At 45.1% G+C, this 22842-nt stretch overlaps 1 protein-coding gene across 3 annotated transcripts in view; it reads right to left on the reverse strand.

The window, feature by feature from the left end:
• MCF2L2 (MCF.2 cell line derived transforming sequence-like 2) overlaps nucleotides 1-22842 on the reverse strand; it is a 1607631-nt gene that overhangs the window by 805084 nt on the left and 779705 nt on the right. For all 3 annotated transcript variants that reach the window (XM_069213109.1, XM_069213110.1, XM_069213111.1), the window contains exon 16: nucleotides 10631-10697. In XM_069213109.1, coding sequence (XP_069069210.1) covers nucleotides 10631-10697 — 67 coding nt within the window. The remainder of the gene's footprint in view (nucleotides 1-10630; nucleotides 10698-22842) is intronic.

Below are 22842 nucleotides of genomic sequence, written 5' to 3' on the forward strand. Positions count from 1 at the left end.
CGACTATAATATCAATGACGACAATGTCATCGGCTGTTTCACCGTCGACGAGGACACCGTCAAAGAGGCTGTCGTCGACTAAACCACCGTCGACGGAAAAATCAGTACCGTCCACGGCATCTTCAACTTTGACACCATCGACGACTACACTGGTGCCTGTCAGGCAGATAGAAGCTATTCCTACTTCTTCCAGGTCTCCGGATCTCCGAGCCATGGTCAGGATCACATCTCTGCCCAGACCAGACATTTATTCCATAGACACGTCTCCAAGCAAAGTGTCAACTTTAGTACCCAGTCATCTTCTTGACTGGGAGGAATCTGATGAAGGTCCATTCGGAGATGCACACAGCCCATCACAGCTCCACGTCAAGTATCAAGAAGAAGATGATGATGATGAGTATGACCAATATCAACCATACTACTCACATCAGGAACACTATTACCAACCAAGAGAGCCTCAGCCTAGAGACTCTATACAGATGCCTTCCTCCTTAATCCAGGATTTACAATCTATGCTACAGGATTATAGTAGGTTCCCAGTGGCAGCAGAAGATCAGCCACCACCGCCAGTCTCTCCGGTTACACCAATCAATGTCCCTCCTCCAGCTACTCCAAGAATGACACCCCACTCGGTGTTAGCTGCACCCCCTAGAGATGAAGGTTCCACTTCAGGGGAAGAAGAAGAGGAAGGAGAAATTTCTACCCCGCAACATACTACTGAGGAATGGGATGACTACTTGGCCCCCACTCCTTCTCCACCACCTCCTCGCCCCTCTGATTCTCCACCCAAGGACATAGGTGGTTTCCACAATCTTATGGACAGCGCTGCTGCACGCTTCCACCTTCCAACATCTGTCTCCCGGTCGGAATGTTTCCTGCAAGATTTTAAGGAGCAGTCAAGGAAGTCTGTACGGTCCATTCCTATTATCGATTTTATATGGAGCGAGGGTACAAAGATTATGCGCAACCCGGCAACAGTCCCACCAGTCCCGCAAAAACTGGACAAGAAATACAAGGCAACCCAAGACTCTCTGGCATGTCTTACTGGCCACCCAAAGCCGGACTCAGTTATTTCACAAGCTGCTCAAAGGCGTTCTAAAAACTCATCAACGCCTATCTCTACTCCTCCAGACAAAGAAGGACGAAGATTGGATAATATAGGCAAAGGATTCTCATCTATGTCGGCAATCACTGTCAGAGCAGCAAATTCATTGGCAATCCTGGGTCGTTATGACCGGCAAATGTGGTCGGACATGCAACCTTTCTTGGACCTCATCACTGAAAGCAAGCAAGCAAGCAGAGGCACGGAAGATCCTCCAAGAGGGTGAGCGTACGTCTGAAGAAATAATCGACTGCACTCTTGACATAGCCTCTACTGGTTTTCGTCAGCTAGCAGGTGCCGCTGTCTTACGCCGCCAAGGTTGGCTCAAAGCCACATCTTTCAGGCCGGAAGTGCAGTCCCGTATCCTCGACATGCCCTACGATGGCGAATCTCTCTTTGGCAAGCACGTAGATGACGCGCTCCAAGCCATCAAGACCGACACAGACACTGCCAAGTCCCTAGGTACCCTGCAGTACCGGAAACAGCCCTTTCGGGGTGCTAGAGGAAGAGGTTTCACCTCATTTCGAGGTTCCTTCCACAGGCAGTACCAGCAATCCCAGTATAGGCCTTCCTACCACCAACAGTACAGGCAACCATCTACGGCTTCCTACGCCAGACAGGGAGGAAAGAGAAGACAGGGTTCACAAACCAGAGATCAACCCAGAAAGCAATGATCTTCTCCAGGCACCGGCTATGCTTCCCCAATGGTCACTCCATCAGCAAATAGGAGCAAATATTTCCAACTACATCCAGGAGTGGAAGAAAATAACATCAGACACATGGGTGCTGGATATAGTGACAAGAGGTCATACCCTGGAATTCATACAAAAACCACTGCATCATCCACCAAGATCAGGCAGACCTCTCCATCTTCGTCTGCTTCAACGGGAGGTATTCATTATGCTTGCCAAGGGAGCTATAGAGGCAGTTCCAGTTCAACAACGAGGTCTCGGATTCTACTCCCGTTTCTTCCCAATAAGGAAGAAGTCAGGGGAATGGCGTCCTATACTAGATCTCAGGAAACTCAACAAGTTCCTTCGGAAGCAATCTTTCCGGATGATCACACTGTCAGATATCCTGCACCTCCTCAATCCTGGAGATTTTATGACAACTCTGGATCTCCAGGACGCCTATTTCCACATACCAATACACCAGAAACAACGCAAATATCTCCGCTTTACGGTAGCCAGTGCCCATTATCAGTTCAAAGTCCTACCATTCGGGCTGAGATCAGCTCCAAGAATCTTCACGAAATGCCTTGCCCCAGTCGCAGGTTTCCTCCGAAGCAAGGGTTTCCAGGTGTTTCCATACCTGGACGACCGGCTCATAAAAGCTCTGTCAACGCTACTAGCCTCCAAAGCGACAAACGCTTGCTTAAAATTATTCCACAGTTTGGGTCTAACAGTGAATCTACAGAAGTCAGTCATACTTCCCTCATGCAGAAGAGTTTTCCTGGAAGCAGAATTAGAGACTATCCAGAACAAGGCATATCTCACTCCAGCAAGGCAGCAGAAGCTAACCCACTTGGCTGTCAGAATCTCCACAAAAGAGTTTGTTTCAGTACGACTGTTCAAGTCGCTTCTGGGCATGATTTCCTCGGCCATCGTCCTAGTTCGACTAGCAAGACTCAGAATGAGACCGCTGCAAGAAGAACTGCAACTCCAATGGACCCAGTCGCAAGGGTCCTTCGATGACTTAATAACTATCACACCAAAAATTCGGCAGGCGTTGAAGTGGTGGTCTCACACCAACCACCTCTCCCAAGGTCTTACTTTTCTAGCACCAATAACAGACTTTGTCATCACCACAGACGCCTCCTTGGAAGGCTGGGGAGGCCATTTGCAATACATGCGCATTCAGGGCAGATGGTCTGATCTCCAGAAAGGAATGCACATAAACCTGCTAGAACTGAAGGCGTTCCATCTCACGCTCAAAGCTTTTCTTCCACGCATCGCAGGGTCCTCAGTGTTAGTCAGAACGGACAACACAAGTATGTTTTACATCAACAAGCAGGGAGGAACAAGATCCCTCTCCCTCTCAAGGGAAGCTCAGTCTCTTTGGGACTGGCTCACACTGAACAACGTCCGCCTCAGGGTGGAGCACCTGCCTGGGGTCAACAACGCCCTAGCGGACTCTCTCAGCAGGACGGACGACAACTGCCACGAGTGGGAACTCAACCAGAACATCCTCGACGGCATCTTCCAATGATGGGGTCGGCTGATCCTAGACTTGTTTGCCACCAACCTGAACGCCAAATGCCAGTTCTACGCCAGTCGATACCCACTCCCGGGGTCGTGGGGAAATGCTCTTTTGATGAGATGGTCCGGGATCTTTGCCTACGCTTTTCCCCCCATCCCTCTGATTCCCAGGCTCCTCAGGAAAATGAAGTCCGAATGCTGCAGGATCATTCTTACAGCCCCCAGATGGCCCAGCCAGTACTGGTACACGGAGCTCCTACTCCAGTCCGTGGCCAATATAGTCTGCCTTCCTTGCAACCACAATCTTCTAATGAAGAATCAGGGTCTCATCCTTCATCCCGACCCAGCTTCACTACAATTGCATGCTTGGCTCCTGAGTACAGAGAGTTTCACGATATGAACATCGATCAGGAATGTAGACTAATATTATCTAGGGCACGAGCAGAGCACAAATAAGACGTACAAACTCAAGTGGAAGAGATTTTGTGTTTGGTGCTCTCAGAACAACTTTCACCCGTTTCAAATTAACCCTGAGCAAATTCTTTCTTACCTGCTCTCACTCTCCAAGGCTGGTCTTTGCCATGCATCAGTCAAGATTCACCTAGCAGCTATAGCCTCATATAGGCGATCGGCTGAGATGCCCTCTATCAGCTCATCCAGAATCATTAAGCAGTTTATGAAAGGGCTTTTCCGCACTTTCCCCCCGGTGCGGTTACCTCCGCCAGAGTGGCACCTTAATATAGTCCTGTCTCAGCTCATGAAAGCTCCTTTCGAGCCCATTCACAGGGCGGAACTCAAGTACATCACATGGAAAGTGGCAACCCTGCTCGCTCTCACTTCTACCAGGAGAGTCAGTGATATACAAGCGTTCACTACTAAAGAAGCCTTTTTAGTTTTTCTGAGGACTTCGTTATACTCAGAACCAACCCCAAATACATTCCCAAGGTGCCATCTTCATTCCATCTCAGTGAGCCCGTGATATTACGAACCTTTTTTCCGAACCCCACTACAATCGCAGAGAAAACTCTACACTCTTTGAACATCAAACGATGCCTCAAATTTTATCTTCAAAGTACCAAACAAATCAGAAAATCAGATCAACTCCTGGTATCTTATTATCTTGGACGACAGGGAGCAGGAGTCACCAAGGCCACTATAGCCCGGTGGATTTCCTTAACAATCCAATTCTGTCACACCAAGGCAGGTAGACCGCTGACTAGGCGCCCGAGAGCCCACTCCACGAGAGCCCACTCCACATCGGCTGCTTTGTTTCAGGGTATTGCCCTTGATAAGATATGTCAAGCTGCGACATGGAAAACTACGCACTCCTTTATGCAGCACTATTGTTTGGAGTCATCACAGAGAAACGACTATCTAGTAGGACAAGCTGTTCTACGCCATCTCTTTCATTAAGGTGAGACTTTTCTTTAGTTATATAGAAATGGTTTGATATGCAAATAACCGTGATTTCCATTATATATATTTTAATATGCTTCTATATAAGTATACAGTATGTATGTATATATATCTTTATATGTATATATATATCTGCATTTATAACACAAATGTTCAGTATATGTGTACATGTACTTAAAATTATCTATATTCCTCTGAAGCCCATAATGCAAAATTTATGAGTTAACTATTTTATATTGGGAATAAAGGATTTTCATGCTCTCACCCCCATCCACGGCGGCTATAATGTTTATCAACAGTACTGCTGACTATTCAGATTCAAGCATGTGAATTTATGAAAAATCCAATACTGGATAAGGAAACAAGTTACTTACCTGTAACTACAGTTATCCAGTATTGGTATCTTTCATAGATTCACATGCGACCCACCCTCCTCCCCTCAGAGGCTCCCCTATTATACAGATATTAAACTTCACACTTCTACTAGAAAATCTGAGGGAATTCAGCCTCTGTTGGGAGTGTTTGGGAGGGGCTGAATCCTGATTGGTTGACACTGAAGTTTTGGTCTTTTCACAAAACAAAGTGGATAGACTGTAAAATAGCCTATAAGGCCTACTGAGGCCTACTGGTTTTAAACTTACTGACATACTGCTTTATGTATTTAAACTTACCGTGAGGCTCCCACCTCGACGACGGGGATGATTCAAGCATGTAAATCTATGAAAGCTACCAATACTGGAGAACTGCAGTTACAGGTAAGTAACTAATTTTCTTCCTACCCAACTGGCATATTCATTAACCTGTAAGTCCCTAGTAAAGTGCACTACATGTGCCCAGGGCCTGTAAATTGAATGCTACTAGTGGGCCTGCAGCATTGATTGTGCCACACACATAAGTAGCCCCTTAACCATGTCTCTGGCCTGCCATAACAAGGCCTGTGTGTGCAGTTTCACTGCCACTTTGACTTGGCATTTAAAACTACTTGTCAAGCCTTAAACCCCCTGTTTTCTACATATGTCACCCCTAAGGTAGGCCCTAGGTAACATGTAGGGCAGGGTGCGATGTAAGTAAAGGGAACGGCATGTACTCGTGTGTCCTGGTAGTGGAAAACTCACAAATTCATTTTTCACTGCTGTGAGGCCTGCTCATCTCGTAGACTAGCATTAGAACTGCCCTGATATGCTTTTAAGTGGTAGATTCTGACCTGGAAGGAGTAGCCCTGTCAAGTTTAGTATGGCCAGGATGGTAATAGGAAATCCTGCTAACTGGTGTAGTTGGACTTCATATTACTATTTTAGAAATACCACTTTTAGAAAGTGGGAATTTCTCTGCACTTTCTTCCATCTGCGTCTTATCGCCACGTCTGGTCTGTGCTGGTTGACAGCTCCCCTTGTGCATTCCATCCAGACAGCCATAAACACAGGACACTCAGGCACATCTGCAGGGCAGGAAGGGTGGTGGGGCTCTCTCTTACACTTCAAAGGCCGGTGGCCTGCCTTCACACAAAGTACTGATAACCCCCACAGGGATCCTGGCACACAGGAGTAGGCTGAAAGGGGATCTTGTGCACCTCAAAACCACTCTTTGAAGTTTCCCCCACTTCAAAGGCACTTTTGGGTATATATTTTCTGACTCGGCCAAATCAGACACTTTTGGATCTACACCTGGGTCCTGTCAGAGGGACTGCTTGGCTGCTCAAAGGGTTTATCTGGACTGCTTTGCTGAGAAGGACTACTGCCCTGCTTGTTGCCCTGCTGCCTGCTGGCCTCTGACTCTGGTGGAAGGGTTCTGCCTTCCCCACATGTGCTCTCCAAAGTCTTGGATTGAGCTTGCCTCATGTTCTGAAGTCTCAGGGCAACAAAGACTTCACCAAAAAGAAGAAAATCCCTGTGCGTTGGAAAATCAACACAACGCCTGTAGAAATCGATGCAGCGCTTGCCACGTGGCTGAAATTTCACCACATCGCCTACCTGGTCAACGCAGCGCCTGCTCGTTCTACCAGTGTGTCAAGGATTTTCAATGCATTGTTCTAAGTCATCAAAATATCCCCCCCATCACAGTGAGGAACCAAGGCTGCGTTCCTGGAAATCGACACATCAACTTGCAGCATGGAAAGAAACAATGCATTGTCTGTGCCACGCCGGAAAATCTAAAGCTGCGCATTCTTTTTCAATGCATCTCCTCCTCTGCAGATATTTTTGATGCATCTCAGGTACTGTGTTTTACAAGGATATAACTACTGAATCTTAAGGATTGAGACTCATTTAAACCTTTAAAAAGTGGTAGGAGAGGCCTAGACAGTGATCTATGATGAAACGTCTCGAAAATGACTGATATGGATGATGCCGAAGCCTGCATCGGGATGTTTAATTTTGAAGCGTCTCTCACCAGGACCTCCTGGGTAGGTGTTGATATCATTCACTAGAGAGACCCTTGGCTGAGATTAATCAGACAGCATTGGTGAGTATCTGCCTGCACAAAGAAGTGGAATAATAATGGGTAGAACGATGTCTTGACCTTGTTCATGACCTGGGCCTTGATGAATGATGGCCATATAAGCTTCTGGAGAATCGGCGAGATAAGGAATGTTGGGTTGTGTGGCAATGGCTTGAAAGGCGTGGACGATGATGTGATCTGAAACGCGATTGTCTCAGACCAGCTAAGGCCTCAGAGGAGGAGCATTCCAGGATGCGGTTGCAGACGAGGTACTGTCGCTGGTGGAAGAGGGGCTGGAGGTGGAGGAAGAGCTGGAAATGGAGGCAGTGGAGGAGACACAGACGAAGGAGGAGGAGAATCTGGCAGCACTATAGTCGGCAACTGAGAATATACCCTGGAGTACTCAGAATCCGAACTGATGGCAGATTCTGTGCCTTTTCTTTTTTGGCCTTTTCCACTGGTCTGGATGGTCTTGACGTCAACAGACTGCTCGGCTTCGACTTTCTCCTGTGTCTCAAAGTCGACACACTCCTTGACGTCGACCTTCTTCTGTGTCTTGATGTCGACACATTCCTCGATGTCGAAATTCTTCTGTACCTCGTTGTCATAGTCTCCTTAGATGTTGACCTTCTATGTCTTGACGTCAGCCCTCGCCTCCTCTTTGACATTGACCCAGCCCTCAAAGGTTAACATGTAGGTAAGTTACCTTGTCTTGTTGCTGATGCTCCCGACGTCGACCTGAAACAAAGCCGTTTTAGGGCTGTGGTTCTCTTTCCAATCTCCCGCGCCTGGATTCATCAGAGGAATTTAGAAGTGCCCTGGTAGAGGACTGACCCTCTTCTCGCTCTCTGGATCTCCCACATCCAGACTATGCCTGCCGCCTGCTTCACTCCTCTATACCATGGAGGTGAATCTTCAACCTTTCCCTCAGAGTATATCTGGAACACTTCCTACAGTGTGGACGTCTGTCAGGAACATGACTTTCAGGAAGGCAGATTATGCAGACATCATGAGGGCCTGACTTGACCTTCTTCCTTACACAGGCAGGACACTTGTCAAATAAAGATAGCATTTTATTTGACTAATGAGAAAAACAATTACCAGAAAAACACAGGGACAGATAAAATCCTTTGAGTGAATCGGTTTTCAAATATTTACTAGTGAGATTTTTGATGAAAAAAAGCCCAAAAGCCCAAGCTCAGTGCTCCAAGATCCTGTCACCAGGAGCCGGAAAAAAGAACTGAAGCAACTGCCACCTGTTGGGCATGATGGGATACTGCTGGTCTCTGGGCCCTTAAAAGCACAGATGTTGTTTTTGCATTTACATAATGGTGGCCTATGGAGCTACACAGTCGTCTTTCCCTTCATCTTTCTTCTTTTAAAAAAGGACTTTGTGAAAGAGATTAAAGTATGATACTAAAGTATGTTCGCCTTAAATGTATATATTACATTGGTATTTATTACCCTTTTTTAAATACTATCTGAAGAAATTGCCAATTATATCCTACTTTAAAGGCTGCACAATATTCTTGTCTTAAGTGTTTCAACAGGCCTTACTGAAGAAAGGCGAACATCTACACTGAAGAAGACATATTATGAAAAAGTGCTCCAGGATCCCCACTCGTGGGTGGAACAATTCAGTGCTAACGATTATAAACGGAGATCCCCTGAGAGAGAACTCTCTTGCTCCCTTTAGGTTACAGAATCAAATTCAGAGCATTCTACATCATGGAGTGAAGGCTCCATGTAACTGCAGAAAATAGCCTTGCACTACTTCCATACATGTCTTTCGAAGCAGTAAAATCAAACATGATGTACCAAGGCAAAGTTTAAGCGACAAAAGTGCAGAGATTGATCCTTCAAAGTGCAAGGGGGCAGGTGATACAAATACTCTTTAGAAAGCTTCTGTAAACCCTTAAATCCTGACAATCATTTCTTTAAATGATACTAGCCCAGGACACAGACTCAAACATACCCTTTAATAGTTGTTCTCCTATTCCTTTATTGATGGAGCAGAGAAACTCCGAGCCTCATTTACAAGAAACTGACGTATCACCATTTGTGTCAGGTTTCTTGCACTTCCTGCACATCCCCCAACAACGTCATGGAAGCACTGTATTTACAATACCGAGCTCAGTGGTGCACATCTTCACAGATGCGCTACAAATTCTGACGCATCTGTTGGTGCTAAACTCACGCATTGCTGAAGTAGTGTAGTTAAACTGATGCAACTCCAGCAGTGTGAGGAGTCTCCCTTAGGAAAAAGACCTGCGTCAATTTTACGCCTGCTCTGAGCAGGGGGTAAAATGTGGAAGTTGCAGAATGACACAATGAAATGTAAATTTCACTGTGTCAGTTCTGCATGGCTTTTCCCGTGGGAACGTCTACCTTGCATACATAATGCCTGGCACAGGTATAATGTGACACAGGGCATTACAAACTGACAAATTAGTCCCAATCTGTCAGTTTGTAAATATGGAGCAGTGTAGTGCACTGCTAGCGCCACTGTTGCGTCAAAAAAAAAAATGTATGCAGTGGTGGCGCAAATGGCTTCAATCCCTTCAACAAATGACATCCTCTTATCCAAATTCCTGGCCATGATCACAGCCCAGACATGATTAAGAAGCTGGAAATGGGCAACAGTCCAAGATATATTGTGACTTCTGCAAAATGATCGCATGCAGCAAAAACTGAAAAGGCTCAGAGATCGAGAAAACTAAATAAAAGCACACAATTTGGCTTGACTTGACCTTGGCTTTGAACTCAATCTTATATCACCCACTTTCTTTAAGTACACACATTTATGGCAAATTAAACGGCCCTATCTGCATTTAACAGTAAACATTTTCCAGCAATGAATTTCACTCCTACGTTTTCTGTACCTTCTGGCAAGGTATAATCAGAGATAATTTGGTATGGCGTGTTACTTTGTCTCCTCATGTTGATTTGATGATTTAAACATACGGATTTGTGTTCTACACAAAAAACATATTACAATCATCGAGGTATCAGTTTATCTTAAAATAATGTGCTTTAGCGTTCGGAAGTGGAAGCTGGATGTCAGGCTTCTGATTATATATTTTGACGGCAATAAATAAAATATGTCTCCTAATTCAGTGGTTTCCAACCTTTTGATTTCTGCAGACCCCCCACTTTATCATGACTGTAGCCTGGGGACACACACTGAATCTTAATTGGAATCCGAGGACCCTCGCACTGAGTCATTACTGGAAACTGGGTATCTAATCTGTTAATACTATTTAATTTCTAAACTGTCGCGGACCCCCAGGGGCCCCCGGCCCACAGATTGGGAACCACTGCCTTAACTCATATATCCTGCATGAGTAGGAATAAATTCATTTTTAAGTGCTCATCAGTTGATAAATGGTGCGCTTTGAATAACTTCTCAGAGCAAACAAATTATAACATTTAACAGTCCACTACAATGTGTGATTTGAAATAATCAACGCATTCTTACTTCTATGATAGTCTGAAGCTCCTCCACATAGACACGTTCTGTTTCTATCAATTCATTTATGATGTGGCTAAAAAAGAGAAAAAATGCTGCATTAAGAACTGCGTCAGTTTCATTGTATACTAAACACAGAAGATATAGTCAGCAGATGTAACTGCATAATAACCGTGTTCGTTCATGTACTGACTGCATAATAACCATTTTGCACCAGTGAAACAAAGGTGATTTATCATAATGCGCTGTAGATGAATGTGTACTTTTTGCAGGAACGAAGTGAGAAGGTTATTAGAAAGACGACGGACCTATCTGTGTGGATCTGTGCCTCGATCTAAAGTGTTCTGTCCTCGAGCCATAGTATTCTATCTGTTGAAAGGTTGAGCACTACATTTGTGGCTTTTAAGCGTGTATGAGTTGAAAACAACAACACCAGAGATCTCCCTGTGATAAAGGAAAAGGTAATACATTTTTTAAACATGAAAAAAGTAAACCTATTTTATGTTAAATATTATTGTAAATGAATTGTATACATTTATTTTAAATGTAGAACACAATAAAACATGTTACAGCACTGATACCAAATGTTGAAGTACCTTTTTAATTAATTTAGGTACATTCAATTATATCAAAAGTATTGTTATTAATTCTAACATCAAAATTAACATTAATGTTAATCTTTATATTATTTGGATTTATGGAGTGAATGGCTGGCCAAATAGGGCTCTTCGGCGTTAGCATACACAGTACTGCTAGACACTGCACTTTACATCTTCTGAAACCTCTCCAGAAGAGTGCAGAAAACAGCAGTCTTGGCCCAAGGGAATGTGCTGCACGATTTGGACCCTAAGTATATAAAGGAACTGATTTGTCTAAGCAATTTAGCACAGGGGAATGCAACAATGCTCAAAGATTATCAGAGATTAAGAGGCACTTAGAAACATGCAGAGACACTAGACTGTTAAGATATTTGGGACCAGTGTGGTAATGGCTTTATACATAAACACAGCTCTTTAAACTTAACAGACTTCTAAATGGTAAGCTAGTGTAGATTCCACAAACAGGTGGAAATTGAAGCATTCTGAGGAACAAGAGAAAGTAGTCAGTCAGCTACATACTGAACAGTGTTTTGTCTCTTCAGCAAAAACTTTGGGGTTCCTAGGAGGTGTGCCAGGTACAGCACATTACCATTATCAAGATGCAAAAAAAAATAAGAGCTTAAATTACCTTTCTTTGAGCCAAGATGGAAGGAGCCAAAGAATCTTTCTCAGACATTTAAGGCGACCAAAACAACTTGCAGTCACTTTATTGATCTGGTGATCTGTCGCAAGTTTGCTATCTAACCAAAATCCCAGGTCTTTGACCACCTGTTTAGGAGCAGGGAGTGATCCTAGTTCCACTGGTCACCATACTGGCCCCCAGACCTGTGGCTGATTACTGTTATTGAAAATATAGAAAGAAAGGGCCCATTTTTGTTAAAGCAAGAGTTGGGAGGAAAACGTGCAGAATCATACTGTATATGCTCAGAGAGGAATACAGGCCCCGAGTGCTCATGGCATCCAAGTAAAAGGCCAGTGCAGGAGACAGAGAAGAGAGACAAAGGCATAGTTATCCACAAAGCAGCTACACGTAGAAAGGCCTAGAAGCTTGCAATAATATAGTTACAGGAAAGGCACGCATTTCAAATCCACGTTAATGAGGAAAGGGAGTTTCTGGACAGGAATGTAAAAGCTTTGATGCTAGAAGGTCAGCAGCTGTGTGAGGGAGGTCAGACAGTCGGGGAGGGCTCCAAGCCTGGAGTTAGGAAAGGTGGAGCTACAGACAGCCTTAGAACGTGAGATAAAAGGTATTGCTGTTTTTCACTAAATGTGCACGTGATAGATATGTAACCTTCGCTTTTCTGCAAATGTGTAATTAGACACTTTCTCATGAGAAATGCGGCTTTATGCTGACGAAAGGAATGACACAATGTACCACGTGAGCGCTTAAATCAAAATGCATGACAAGTGATAAGATGCATTCAAGGTAGCAAAAGTATATAAAAAGGGCTGCTTGAGTTGATGATTTTGAGGGCAGTTTCAGACTTCGAGCTGTGCTGTCCTCCCGGCCATTATTCATAAATGCTCATATTACTTGCCAAACTGAATCCTGTCTTTCTTTATTCGTGACCTGCCAACAACATTTGGCGCAGCCGAGCCAGGAGCCCTCCTTCTCTTCTCCGGATGCAGCTGAAGGAAAATCTGTCTGTACTGCTTGAATAGAACACTGCGCGCAACATAAACAGGTGAGATTACACCTGCCTATTCAACCAGGCAGTCGGGATTCCAGATGTTGCAGTCCTAAAGGGGTAAAGAGAGGTCGGGCTTGTACCTTATTATTTTTAATTGCATGATTCTTTTTGGCAACTATAATATGACAAAATGCATGCTTGATTTATGTGGGGCTTAAATGTTTTAATGCAATATTATGCTGTGTGCTAAAAAATAAATTGTGATTTCCCGGTTAGACCGGAAGACTAGCTAGGGGGTAAAAGCAATGTTTTGATGGTATGTTATTACTACACTGTGATTCCCTGGTCAGACCAGAAGACTAGCTGGTTAGAGTATTACCCAGGGGGGTAGCCCCTGGAAGACTTAGAGTATTACCCAGGGGTTAGCCCCTGGAAGACTTTTAGAGTATTACCCAGGGGGGTAGCCCCTGGAAGACTTTTAGAGTATTACCCAGGGGAGTAGCCCCTGGAAGACTTTTAGAGTATTACCCAGGGGGAGTAGCCCCTGGAAGACTTAGAGTATTTACCCAGGGGGGTAGCCCCTGGAAGACTTAGAGTATTACCCAGGGGGGTAGCCCCTGGAAGACTTTTAGAGTATTACCCAGGGGGGTAGCCCCTGGAAGACTTAGAGTATTACCCAGGGGAGTAGCCCCTGGAAGACTTTTAGAGTATTCAGAGTATTACCCAGGGGGGTAGCCCCTGGAAGACTTTTAGAGTATTACCCAGGGGGGTAGCCCCTGGAAGACTTTTAGAGTATTACCCAGGGGGGTAGCCCCTGGAAGACTTTTAGAGTATTTAGAGTATTACCCAGGGGGGTAGCTCCTGGAAGACTTTTAGAGTATTAACCAGGGGGGTAGCCCCTGGAAGACTATTAGAGTATTACCCAGGGGGGTAGCCCCTGGAAGACATTAGAGTATTACCTAGGGGGGTAGCCCCTGGAAGACATTTAGAGTATTACCCAGGGGGTAGCCCCTGGAAGACAGTAGTGTATTACCTAGGGGGATAGCCCCTGGATGACAACAGTGTATTACCCAGGGGGCAGCCCTGGACGAAAGTAGTGCATTACCTAGGGGACAGCCCCTGGAAGAGACATTCATTTGGGAATGCCTAACAGATATTCCGGTTAGAACAGAGGGGTTAGAGTAGGAAATAGTGAAGTGGACCGAGTAACAAGTGTGCACATTTTGCTCTGATTGAGTCACACGCCCGGTTCACCAGATTCCCAGATTTACTAACCTCTGGAAGGCGTCTTTGAGGGGAAGCGACCAGGGCTGAAATATTAGTGAGAGTCTGAGTACAGTCAGACCCCTGGTTGCAGACCTGCAAAGCGCAATAGGGACTAGTGAATGCGTTTTATGAGTAATGAGTAAAAAAGAGGATAAAAATAATACTGTGTTTTCCAATCATAAAGGACAGGTTATAGAGAAGTGGCAGGTGTCCCCTCCAGTTGTCACGCAGTCAGATATAAGTGAAGAGGAGAGGGTGCGAGATCTCTGCCATATTTTTGACATCCCAATAGGCACCCTTAAAGAGTTCTGTGAAGGGGCAGTAATTAGTGAAAATAAAAACGCAGGTGGCCCGAATAAATAACACCAAAGCAAGTAAAACTTGATAATAAATCCCTATGGGTGAGGCTAATAATTCTCTGTGGCAAGAAACAGATACACTTGAGCTAAAATTAGCATTTAAGTGGGCTCACGGTCAACCCCCATGCCCATGTAACACCCCGAGGTTTGAAATAATAACTCAATCACCCCTTGTATTAGAGGCTCTTCTTGATGCATTCCTCACAGATATTCGTACCTTCACTACTTTAAATAATGAATGGCCCAACGCACCCCCGAGCACCACAAATACTCATCTACATACATGACAACGTGATAACACGCATTGCTTCAGCTACTAATCCACTTAGACCACCCATAAATTCACCTGCCCCAGACATCACCATAGAAGAAGTGTTACACAGACTAGCGATAAGCATGGCTGATGTCCACAGATACGGTCTTACAACAATATATGTGAAGTCTGGTAATACTGAGTAGGACTGACTATACAATACTGTTGTGAGTTAGTGACAGTGGCATAATTAAAATACTCACAAGATAACAGACAGGGAAAAAAGAGCGCATCAGTTACGCTGCTAGAGGTACGCATAGGAAAACATTCGTCCTATGGGGATCATGGATACCCCTTTGGACCATTTGATGAAAACTTTCCCTTCAGACAAGGGAAGAATACAAAAATATTGCAAACAGTGGCATAAAGGCACTGAGGGCCACGCTCAACCATGGCCAAAAGATGGGACATTTGACCACAATATAGTTGAACACACATTGACTTACATTAGTTCAACATACAAGAAAAAGAAAAGGCAGAAGAGTGAAGCTATTCTATCACTGTGGCGAGTATTCTGTCATGAGAAAGAAAGAGACAAGTCTACCACACCTGAAGAGGCAGTGACACCCATACAAGAAGGGGCACAAACTCAAACAGAGTCCCCAGGGAATTCGCTACAGGAACCCCCACCTTATGGGTTGTACCCTATCCTGCCAGCTGCAGGGTATCAAGATCCCGTCCGGGTTGACCCTAAGGAGGAGAGGTTAGAGGCACAAGGAACTGAAGCAACCCCTGCTCCTGTCCCTTCAGCCCCTCGAGCTGACCCAGAGTTGAGTGGGAGAGACAGGCTAGTAAGTGAATTGCAACACACACTGAGACAGGCAGAGCAACCCCTTCGGGGACAATGGACTACAGGGCATGTTATTCTCAGGCTTGGTGACACATCTGCAGAGACACTAAGAGAGGCAGCAGAGGACTGGATGGAGGAAGAAGAGGAGCGGGGAGGAGGTGTACACACGCCATCATATGAGGAGCCCCCAGAAGGCTCACAAGGCATAGGGGGGGCAGAAGAGGATGAGGAATGGGACAATGGATTTAATAGGGGTGCACATGAGCAAGGAGTTAATAGAAGGTTATACAATTTTCGCCCGCGCCCTCAACGAGAATTAGTAATGACAGCCAGAGGTGTCTCAGTCACCACAAGACCGTCAACAGTCAAAAAGAGGGCAGAACTGACACCTATAGAGATAATAGAGCAAGAGGAGGGTAGTCATTATTGTTACCCCTTCTCAAATGATTTGGCAAAGTGGACTAAAAGAGAAGGAAGGAAGCCGTGGCCCCAACAAGGGTCTTTTCAACCCTTTTATTTAGCAACTGCAGAAGATTGCATACGACATGGACAGGGTGACCCAAGTTGGAATTACCCTTACATGCAAGAATGCCTTGCAGTCTGGGAAAAGTATGCAGAGGGCAAACCCACTCAAGTGATACGTAGTACTAGACCAGATCCAAGATTAAGCCGCAGATCAGGGAGCCCTCAACCAATAACTCAGTTGCCCCTTATCTTTAAGGGAGGGCAAGTGCCTACATATGTACCATGGCCACAAATGGACAAAGAAAATTTAAAGAGAGCATTGCCTCCGTTGTCTGAAGGTGCAGGAAAATGGATAGGAAGTTTTGAAAAACATACTGCCGGGGTCAACCTTGCCTTAGGAGATGTCAAAAGCCTGCTCAGCTCATTAGTGGGAGATGAAGTAAATACCATATTTGTAAGAGCAGGGTTCCCTCAGTTAACATTGATAAATACACAGTTTGATGGGTCATCTTTTAACAATGTCCGCCAATATGTTTGGGATGCATTCCGACGGACGTACCCAGACAGGCCGGACATTGGAGCCCTTATGGCAGAAAGTATAAAACCGACTGAGGATATTGCAGATTTTATCAGCAGAATGAAAGAGCGATGGATTCAGGAAGTAGGATGCAACTGTGAAAATACGGGAGGAAATGCAATTTTGTTTTAGAATGTATTAAAGCGAGGCCTTCCCACTGATATTCAAGCAAATTTAGATGGAGTGGTGGGAATAGAAGCTAAGCCGTGGCCTGAAATACAGGCCCACATAATACATTATTTTAAGCGAAAACAAGAAAAAGATAAGGAGAGGACAGAGCAAGCAGAAAGGGCTGCAGCGAAGTTGGTGCAACAAAAACTTAAGAAGCCAAGTACAGAAGGGGCACTCGTGACTGTACCACCGATGTCCGTCACTATGCCAGTACAGGTGCAGTCACCAGGGGGACAACCAGTAAGTGACATGAAGAAAGGACAGGGAAATTTTACAAGAGAGCAAGGGACAACACAAGGGAAAAGGCAGGGAAACTATAGAGTAGGACAGCAATGCTATTATTGCGGTAAGATGGACCATTTTGCACGGGAATGCAGAGTCAGGAGAAGTGATGGGAGAGCGCAAGGTTGGAATACCTCACAGGGCCAGATGAGGCCTCAGCAAGTACAGTGGGCACCCCAACAGCAAGGCATGCAGGGGCCCCCGCTACGGCCCCAAGCTCAGTGGATTGCACCTCAGGGGCCAATGCCGCAAGGCGGGCCACAAGGTGTTAACAATACAATGGGAGGAGGATGACACCAGACAGAGTACAGAGTATTAGGAATATGCCTAAGCCCACAACCACTAAACAGATGCATAAGTTTTTAGGACTCTGCAATTATGTGAGACAGTGGATATTTGATTATGCCACCCTAATTGCACCACTTCTCACTGCCTTAAAAGAGTCCCCCGCAAACGCAAATAAAGTAGACTGGACCGATGACAGGGAAACAGCCTTCCTGGAGCTAAAAGAAGTAATTACAAATGCTCCAGTGTTAGCCACACCTGATTAAAAAAAACCTTTATGGGTCACGATTGCATTTACGCGAATTGCAAGAACAAGCACTACCTTATGAAAGGGAGCTGTGGGAGCAGCAAGGGTGTATACAGTCACCAACAGATTTTATCTATAGGCAAGAAAGTACAGGCAAGCCAGTGATGCCTCAGGCCCTGCTGTATATTTCCCTTGAACAACTGCACCTCCCTGCACACACAGCCAAAGAATACCTTCTTGCCACATTACAGACAGACTGGTTCATTACGCAGTTATCTGAAATGATTACGAATAGGACAGCATATGCCAACTCTCTTAACAATAGCTCGACACCGAACAGATGCTCAAAAGACAGCTGAGGTCCTAGGACAGGAAATGAGTAGCTATCTATCCCAGTTATTGAAGTCTGTCAAGTTCTTCTCTAAACAGGTGGCACGACAAGAGAAGTGCACCAACGCAGCCCAGCAGACCAGTCCAATATCCGTGGGCCAGCAAGTGTACATCCGCAATTTTGTGCGACGATGGAAAGACGGCAAGTTCGAGGGCCCTTACTTAGTGACCCAGAGCACCCCCACAGCGGTGAAGGTGGAGGGCAGGAAGCCATGGATACACCTATCAGACGTTCGATTGTCCCCGGCTTCATGTCATACATCACCATCTTCACAGGAACATTTACAGCAAGACAAAGACAAAGACGAAGGACAGCGTCCTTCCTAAAGAGGCCAGCAGAACTTCTACTCGACACTACTAGTGGACAGTTATGTATTTCAATTTTGTTTTTCTGTTCATGCTTTGTTATGTTAGCAATTACCTTTCAATGGTATCTTAGTCCACACATGGCAATGTGTCAGTATACTAAGCGCTTACAGAGAGAAGTATATAATATGAAAATATATCTCACAATATTCATAATAGCTTATTAGACAATGCATGGTATCAGCACATGACAGAGATAGGCATGCAGACTACTAATGAATCATGTTTCGTTTGTTCTTTGATTCCACATGCTAGTGACACAGATAGGCTACATTCATCAAAAGAAGTATTTCCAAATATTACTCGATGTTTATTGCACTTGTACCTTTGTAGGATGAGAGCACAAATGCAGCCCTTGCAGATAAGACAGGGAGCATTTCTAGTAAACACCACACAATATGAGGAGGAATTAGCCAATATAACAAATATCTTGACAGATTGCAAGGAATTAGTGGTGAAATTAGGGAGGATGGCTGAGATGGGAATAATGAAATATAAAAGTAGGAATTGGAAGAATAAAATAATAGAACAGGGATTCCTGGGAATATCAAGATCTACACTTTTCTGTAAGAATTATTCAGCTTCACCCATGTCCCAAGATTGTCAGGAAAGACCATATTTTCGAGTAAATGGATCAGTGTATGTTCATGGTCAGTGGTACCACGGTGCAACATTTGGATGTAGAGCTCTCTCTCTCTGGAAGGGAAATCAGACTGATAATAGCACCCAGAAGAAGTGTCAGGCTATATGGGATGAAAATATATCTAGATTAACTTGGGTGGAAACACCAACAACTCTCCAAGCAGGCAGAACACCAATTGTTTTCTTTTTATGTTTCAGAGGGAATGGAACAGTCCCCATGGGAAGGAGCATCAATTGCATCACCACAGAGTACAATGCTGATATGCAATGGGGCACCTCCAGTCTGATGGACTATTATTGGCAATGCGGAGAATGGCTGCATTCGCGACTTCCTTCCGGATGGAAAGGTCTCTGTTCCTTAGTAACTGTGCACACCCCCTCCCTGGTGATTCCAGGGGTGGACATCTCAAAGTTATATGATCACCCCATGAGCCGTCCAACAAATTTATTGCGTCATCGGAAAAAGAGGTATGCAGGGTATATGGGTACTACAACCTGGGAAGACATTCCACAAGAGCACAGGTTGTTTAATGATGCCCAAATATTCTTTGGGAGCATCTTTCCCTTTGTTCAAACAAAGGCCACGGCCCGCTGGCTGCAGATAACACGATGGGAACTGATGAAGACAATCAATGCAACTGAAGATGGATTCAATGCAGTCAAGGAAGAGATGCGGGCTGTGAGAGTGATGCTTATGCAACATAGGTATGTGCTAGACTTGATGACGGCCATGGAGGGTGGGGTCTGTGCCAAGATCAGAACTGCCTGTTTTACATGCCAACGATGCAGACAATGGAACAATCACAGAGGCCATACAGACTCTACATAACTTGCGGAAGAAGATGGCAGACGAGGGGGGTGCCCCCGATGGATGGTTTTCAGGATGGTTTGCATGGATACCATCCTGGTTATCAGGACTGATTAAGGGGTTATTCCTGATACTTGTGGTGATGTTATTGATGTTCTGTACCTTTCAGTTAGTGGTAGGATGCTGCAAGAAGGTTAGCCAGAAGATAGGTGGGATGTTCACTAGTAGGGTAGCCAGGGACGTAAAGGAGGATGAGGATCACGTATATATCCAAATGAATGAATGTAGTAGAGAGGGTGTTATAGTAGTTGAAAGTTCAACTAAAGGGGGGAATGTTATTGAAAATATAGAAAGAGAGGGCCCATTTTTGTTAAAGCAAGAGTTGGGAGGAAAACGTGCAGAATCATATATGCTCAGAGAGGAATACAGGCCCCGAGTGCTCATGGCATCCAAGTAAAAGGCCAGTGCAGGAGACAGAGAAGAGAGACAAAGGCATAGTTATCCACAAAGCAGCTACACGTAGAAAGGCCTAGAAGCTTGCAATAATATAGTTACAGGAAAGGCACGCATTTCAAATCCACGTTAATGAGGAAAGGGAGTTTCTGGACAGGAATGTAAAAGCTTTGATGCTAGAAGGTCAGCAGCTGTGTGAGGGAGGTCAGACAGTCGGGGAGGGCTCCAAGCCTGGAGTTAGGAAAGGTGGAGCTACAGACAGCCTTAGAACGTGAGATAAAAGGTATTGCTGTTTTTCACTAAATGTGCACGTGATAGATATGTAACCTTCGCTTTTCTGCAAATGTGTAATTAGACACTTTCTCATGAGAAATGTGGCTTTATGCTGACGAAAGGAATGACACAATGTACCACGTGAGCGCTTAAATCAAAATGCATGACAAGTGATAAGATGCATTCAAGGTAGCAAAAGTATATAAAAAGGGCTGCTTGAGTTGATGATTTTGAGGGCAGTTTCAGACTTAGAGCTGTGCTGTCCTCCCGGCCGTTATTCATAAATGCTCATATTACTTGCCAAACTGAATCCTGTCTTTCTTTATTCGTGACCTGCCAACAACATTACCCACTGTTAGACCAGGCATCCTTGGTGTGGTTTCCCCTGTCTTTTTTGCCTCTGCTTCCAATGTTTTGACCGTGTGCTGGATTCTGTTTTTGCTGTTTTTGGTACCCTGGGCAGTTTACCACTGCTGACCAGTGCTAAGGTGCAAGTGCTCCTGTGTAAAATATATGTGTAATTGGCTTTTCCATGATTGGCACATTTTATTTACCAGTAAGGGCCAGATGTAGCAAAGGGTTTTTCCCATTCTGTGTCAATGGGAAAATGTGTTCGTAGATATGGCCCTAAGTCCCTAGTAAAGTGCACGAGATGTGCTGAGGGCCTGTAAATCTAATGCTACTAGTGGGCCTGCAGCACTGCTTGTGCCACCCACATTAGTACCCCTGTGAACATGGCTCAGACCTGCCATTGCAGTGTCTGTGTGTGCAGTTTTAAACTGCCAATTCGACTTGGCAAGTGTACCTACTTGCCAGACCTAAACCTTCCATTTTCATACATGTAAGGCACCCCATATGGTAGGCCCTAGGTAGCTCCATGGGCAGGGTGCAGTGTATGTTAAAGGTGGGACATGTTATGGTGTGTTTTACATGTCCTAACAGTGAAATATTGCCAAATTTGGTGTTCACTGTTGCACGGCCTATCTCTCTCATAGGTTAACATGGGGGCTGCCTTTAAATATCCTTAAAATGCAGTTTTCCTTTGAGAGCAGATACAAATTTGGAGTTTGGGGTCTCTGAACTCACAATTCAAAAATACATATTTTAGTGAAGTTGGTTTTTAGACTGTTAGTTTAAAAAGGCCACTTTTAGAAAGTAGGCATTTTCTTGCTTACACCATTCTGTGACTCTGCCTGTTTGTGGATTCCCTGTCTGGGTCAGACTGACAGCTGGACTCTTTGTGAACCTCCTCTCCACAGTGACACAAAGGGAGCTGGGGGTAGCCTGCATATCCTGATGAGCCATCTGGGCTGGAGTGGAGGGAGGAGTTGTCTCTTACACCTGAATGGGCTGTGCCTGCCCTCACACAGTACAGTCTCCAACCCCCTGGTGTGTGTCTGGGGCCTGACCTGGGCAAGGCAGGATCTTGTGAACAACAGAGACTTTCCTTTGAAGTTTGCCTACTTCAAAGCCAGAAAGGGGTATAAGTATTGGCCCAACCCCCAGACTTTAGATCACTTCTGGAACCAAGAGGAACCTCTGCCAAGGAGAAGAGCTGATGAATCTGAGGAAAAGTGCTGCCCTGCCTGTGCCTGTGCTTTGTTGGGCTATCCTGCAGTTGCTGCTTCTGCCTGTGAAAGGAGACAAAGACTGGGCTTTGTTGTGCATTCCTGCTTGAAGAAGAATCTCCAAGGGCTTTAACTGAGCTTGCTTCCTGTTTTGAAGTTTCAGGGCTATCAAAGACTTCCTCTGCGAGCACCTGGCAAGTGAGACACTTTTGTTAAAGCCACCACAAAGGTGTTAGTGCTCCAATACCAGCCTGCTATATCAGGTTCAGTTCCTATATTAGAATACCTGTGCGCAAAGGTGCACACCCTGGCAAGTGATGACAGATCCCGTACCTATATAGGAAAACCATAGCTAGGTACAAGTATGCACAAATGTGTAAGTGATGCCTGTCTCCACTTACACCACTGGCAACTCCTATGTGCAAGTATGGACACACTGGCAGGTTGTGCTAGTCCCCTTTAAGGTGTGATACCCTGATGCATGCAAGCACCTAGAGGCCAGAAATACAAAGTTCCCCATATATATGAACTCCTTATTGACACAGCCGACCACCCCTCCCCCTTTAGATAGGGAACACCCACATGGGGGTGCTCACCTGCCCAGACAGGATACTCCTTTGTATACCCGCCCTGCCCTCTGCCTACCACCAGCCCCACCTTCGGAGCCCTCTGGGAAAGCCATAAGAAAGCTCACGGCTGGCCCCAGCACAGGAACTGCTATACTTAGCACAGATGC

The sequence above is a fragment of the Pleurodeles waltl genome, chromosome 11, assembly GCF_031143425.1.
Source record: "Pleurodeles waltl isolate 20211129_DDA chromosome 11, aPleWal1.hap1.20221129, whole genome shotgun sequence".
NCBI lineage: Eukaryota > Metazoa > Chordata > Amphibia > Caudata > Salamandridae > Pleurodeles > Pleurodeles waltl.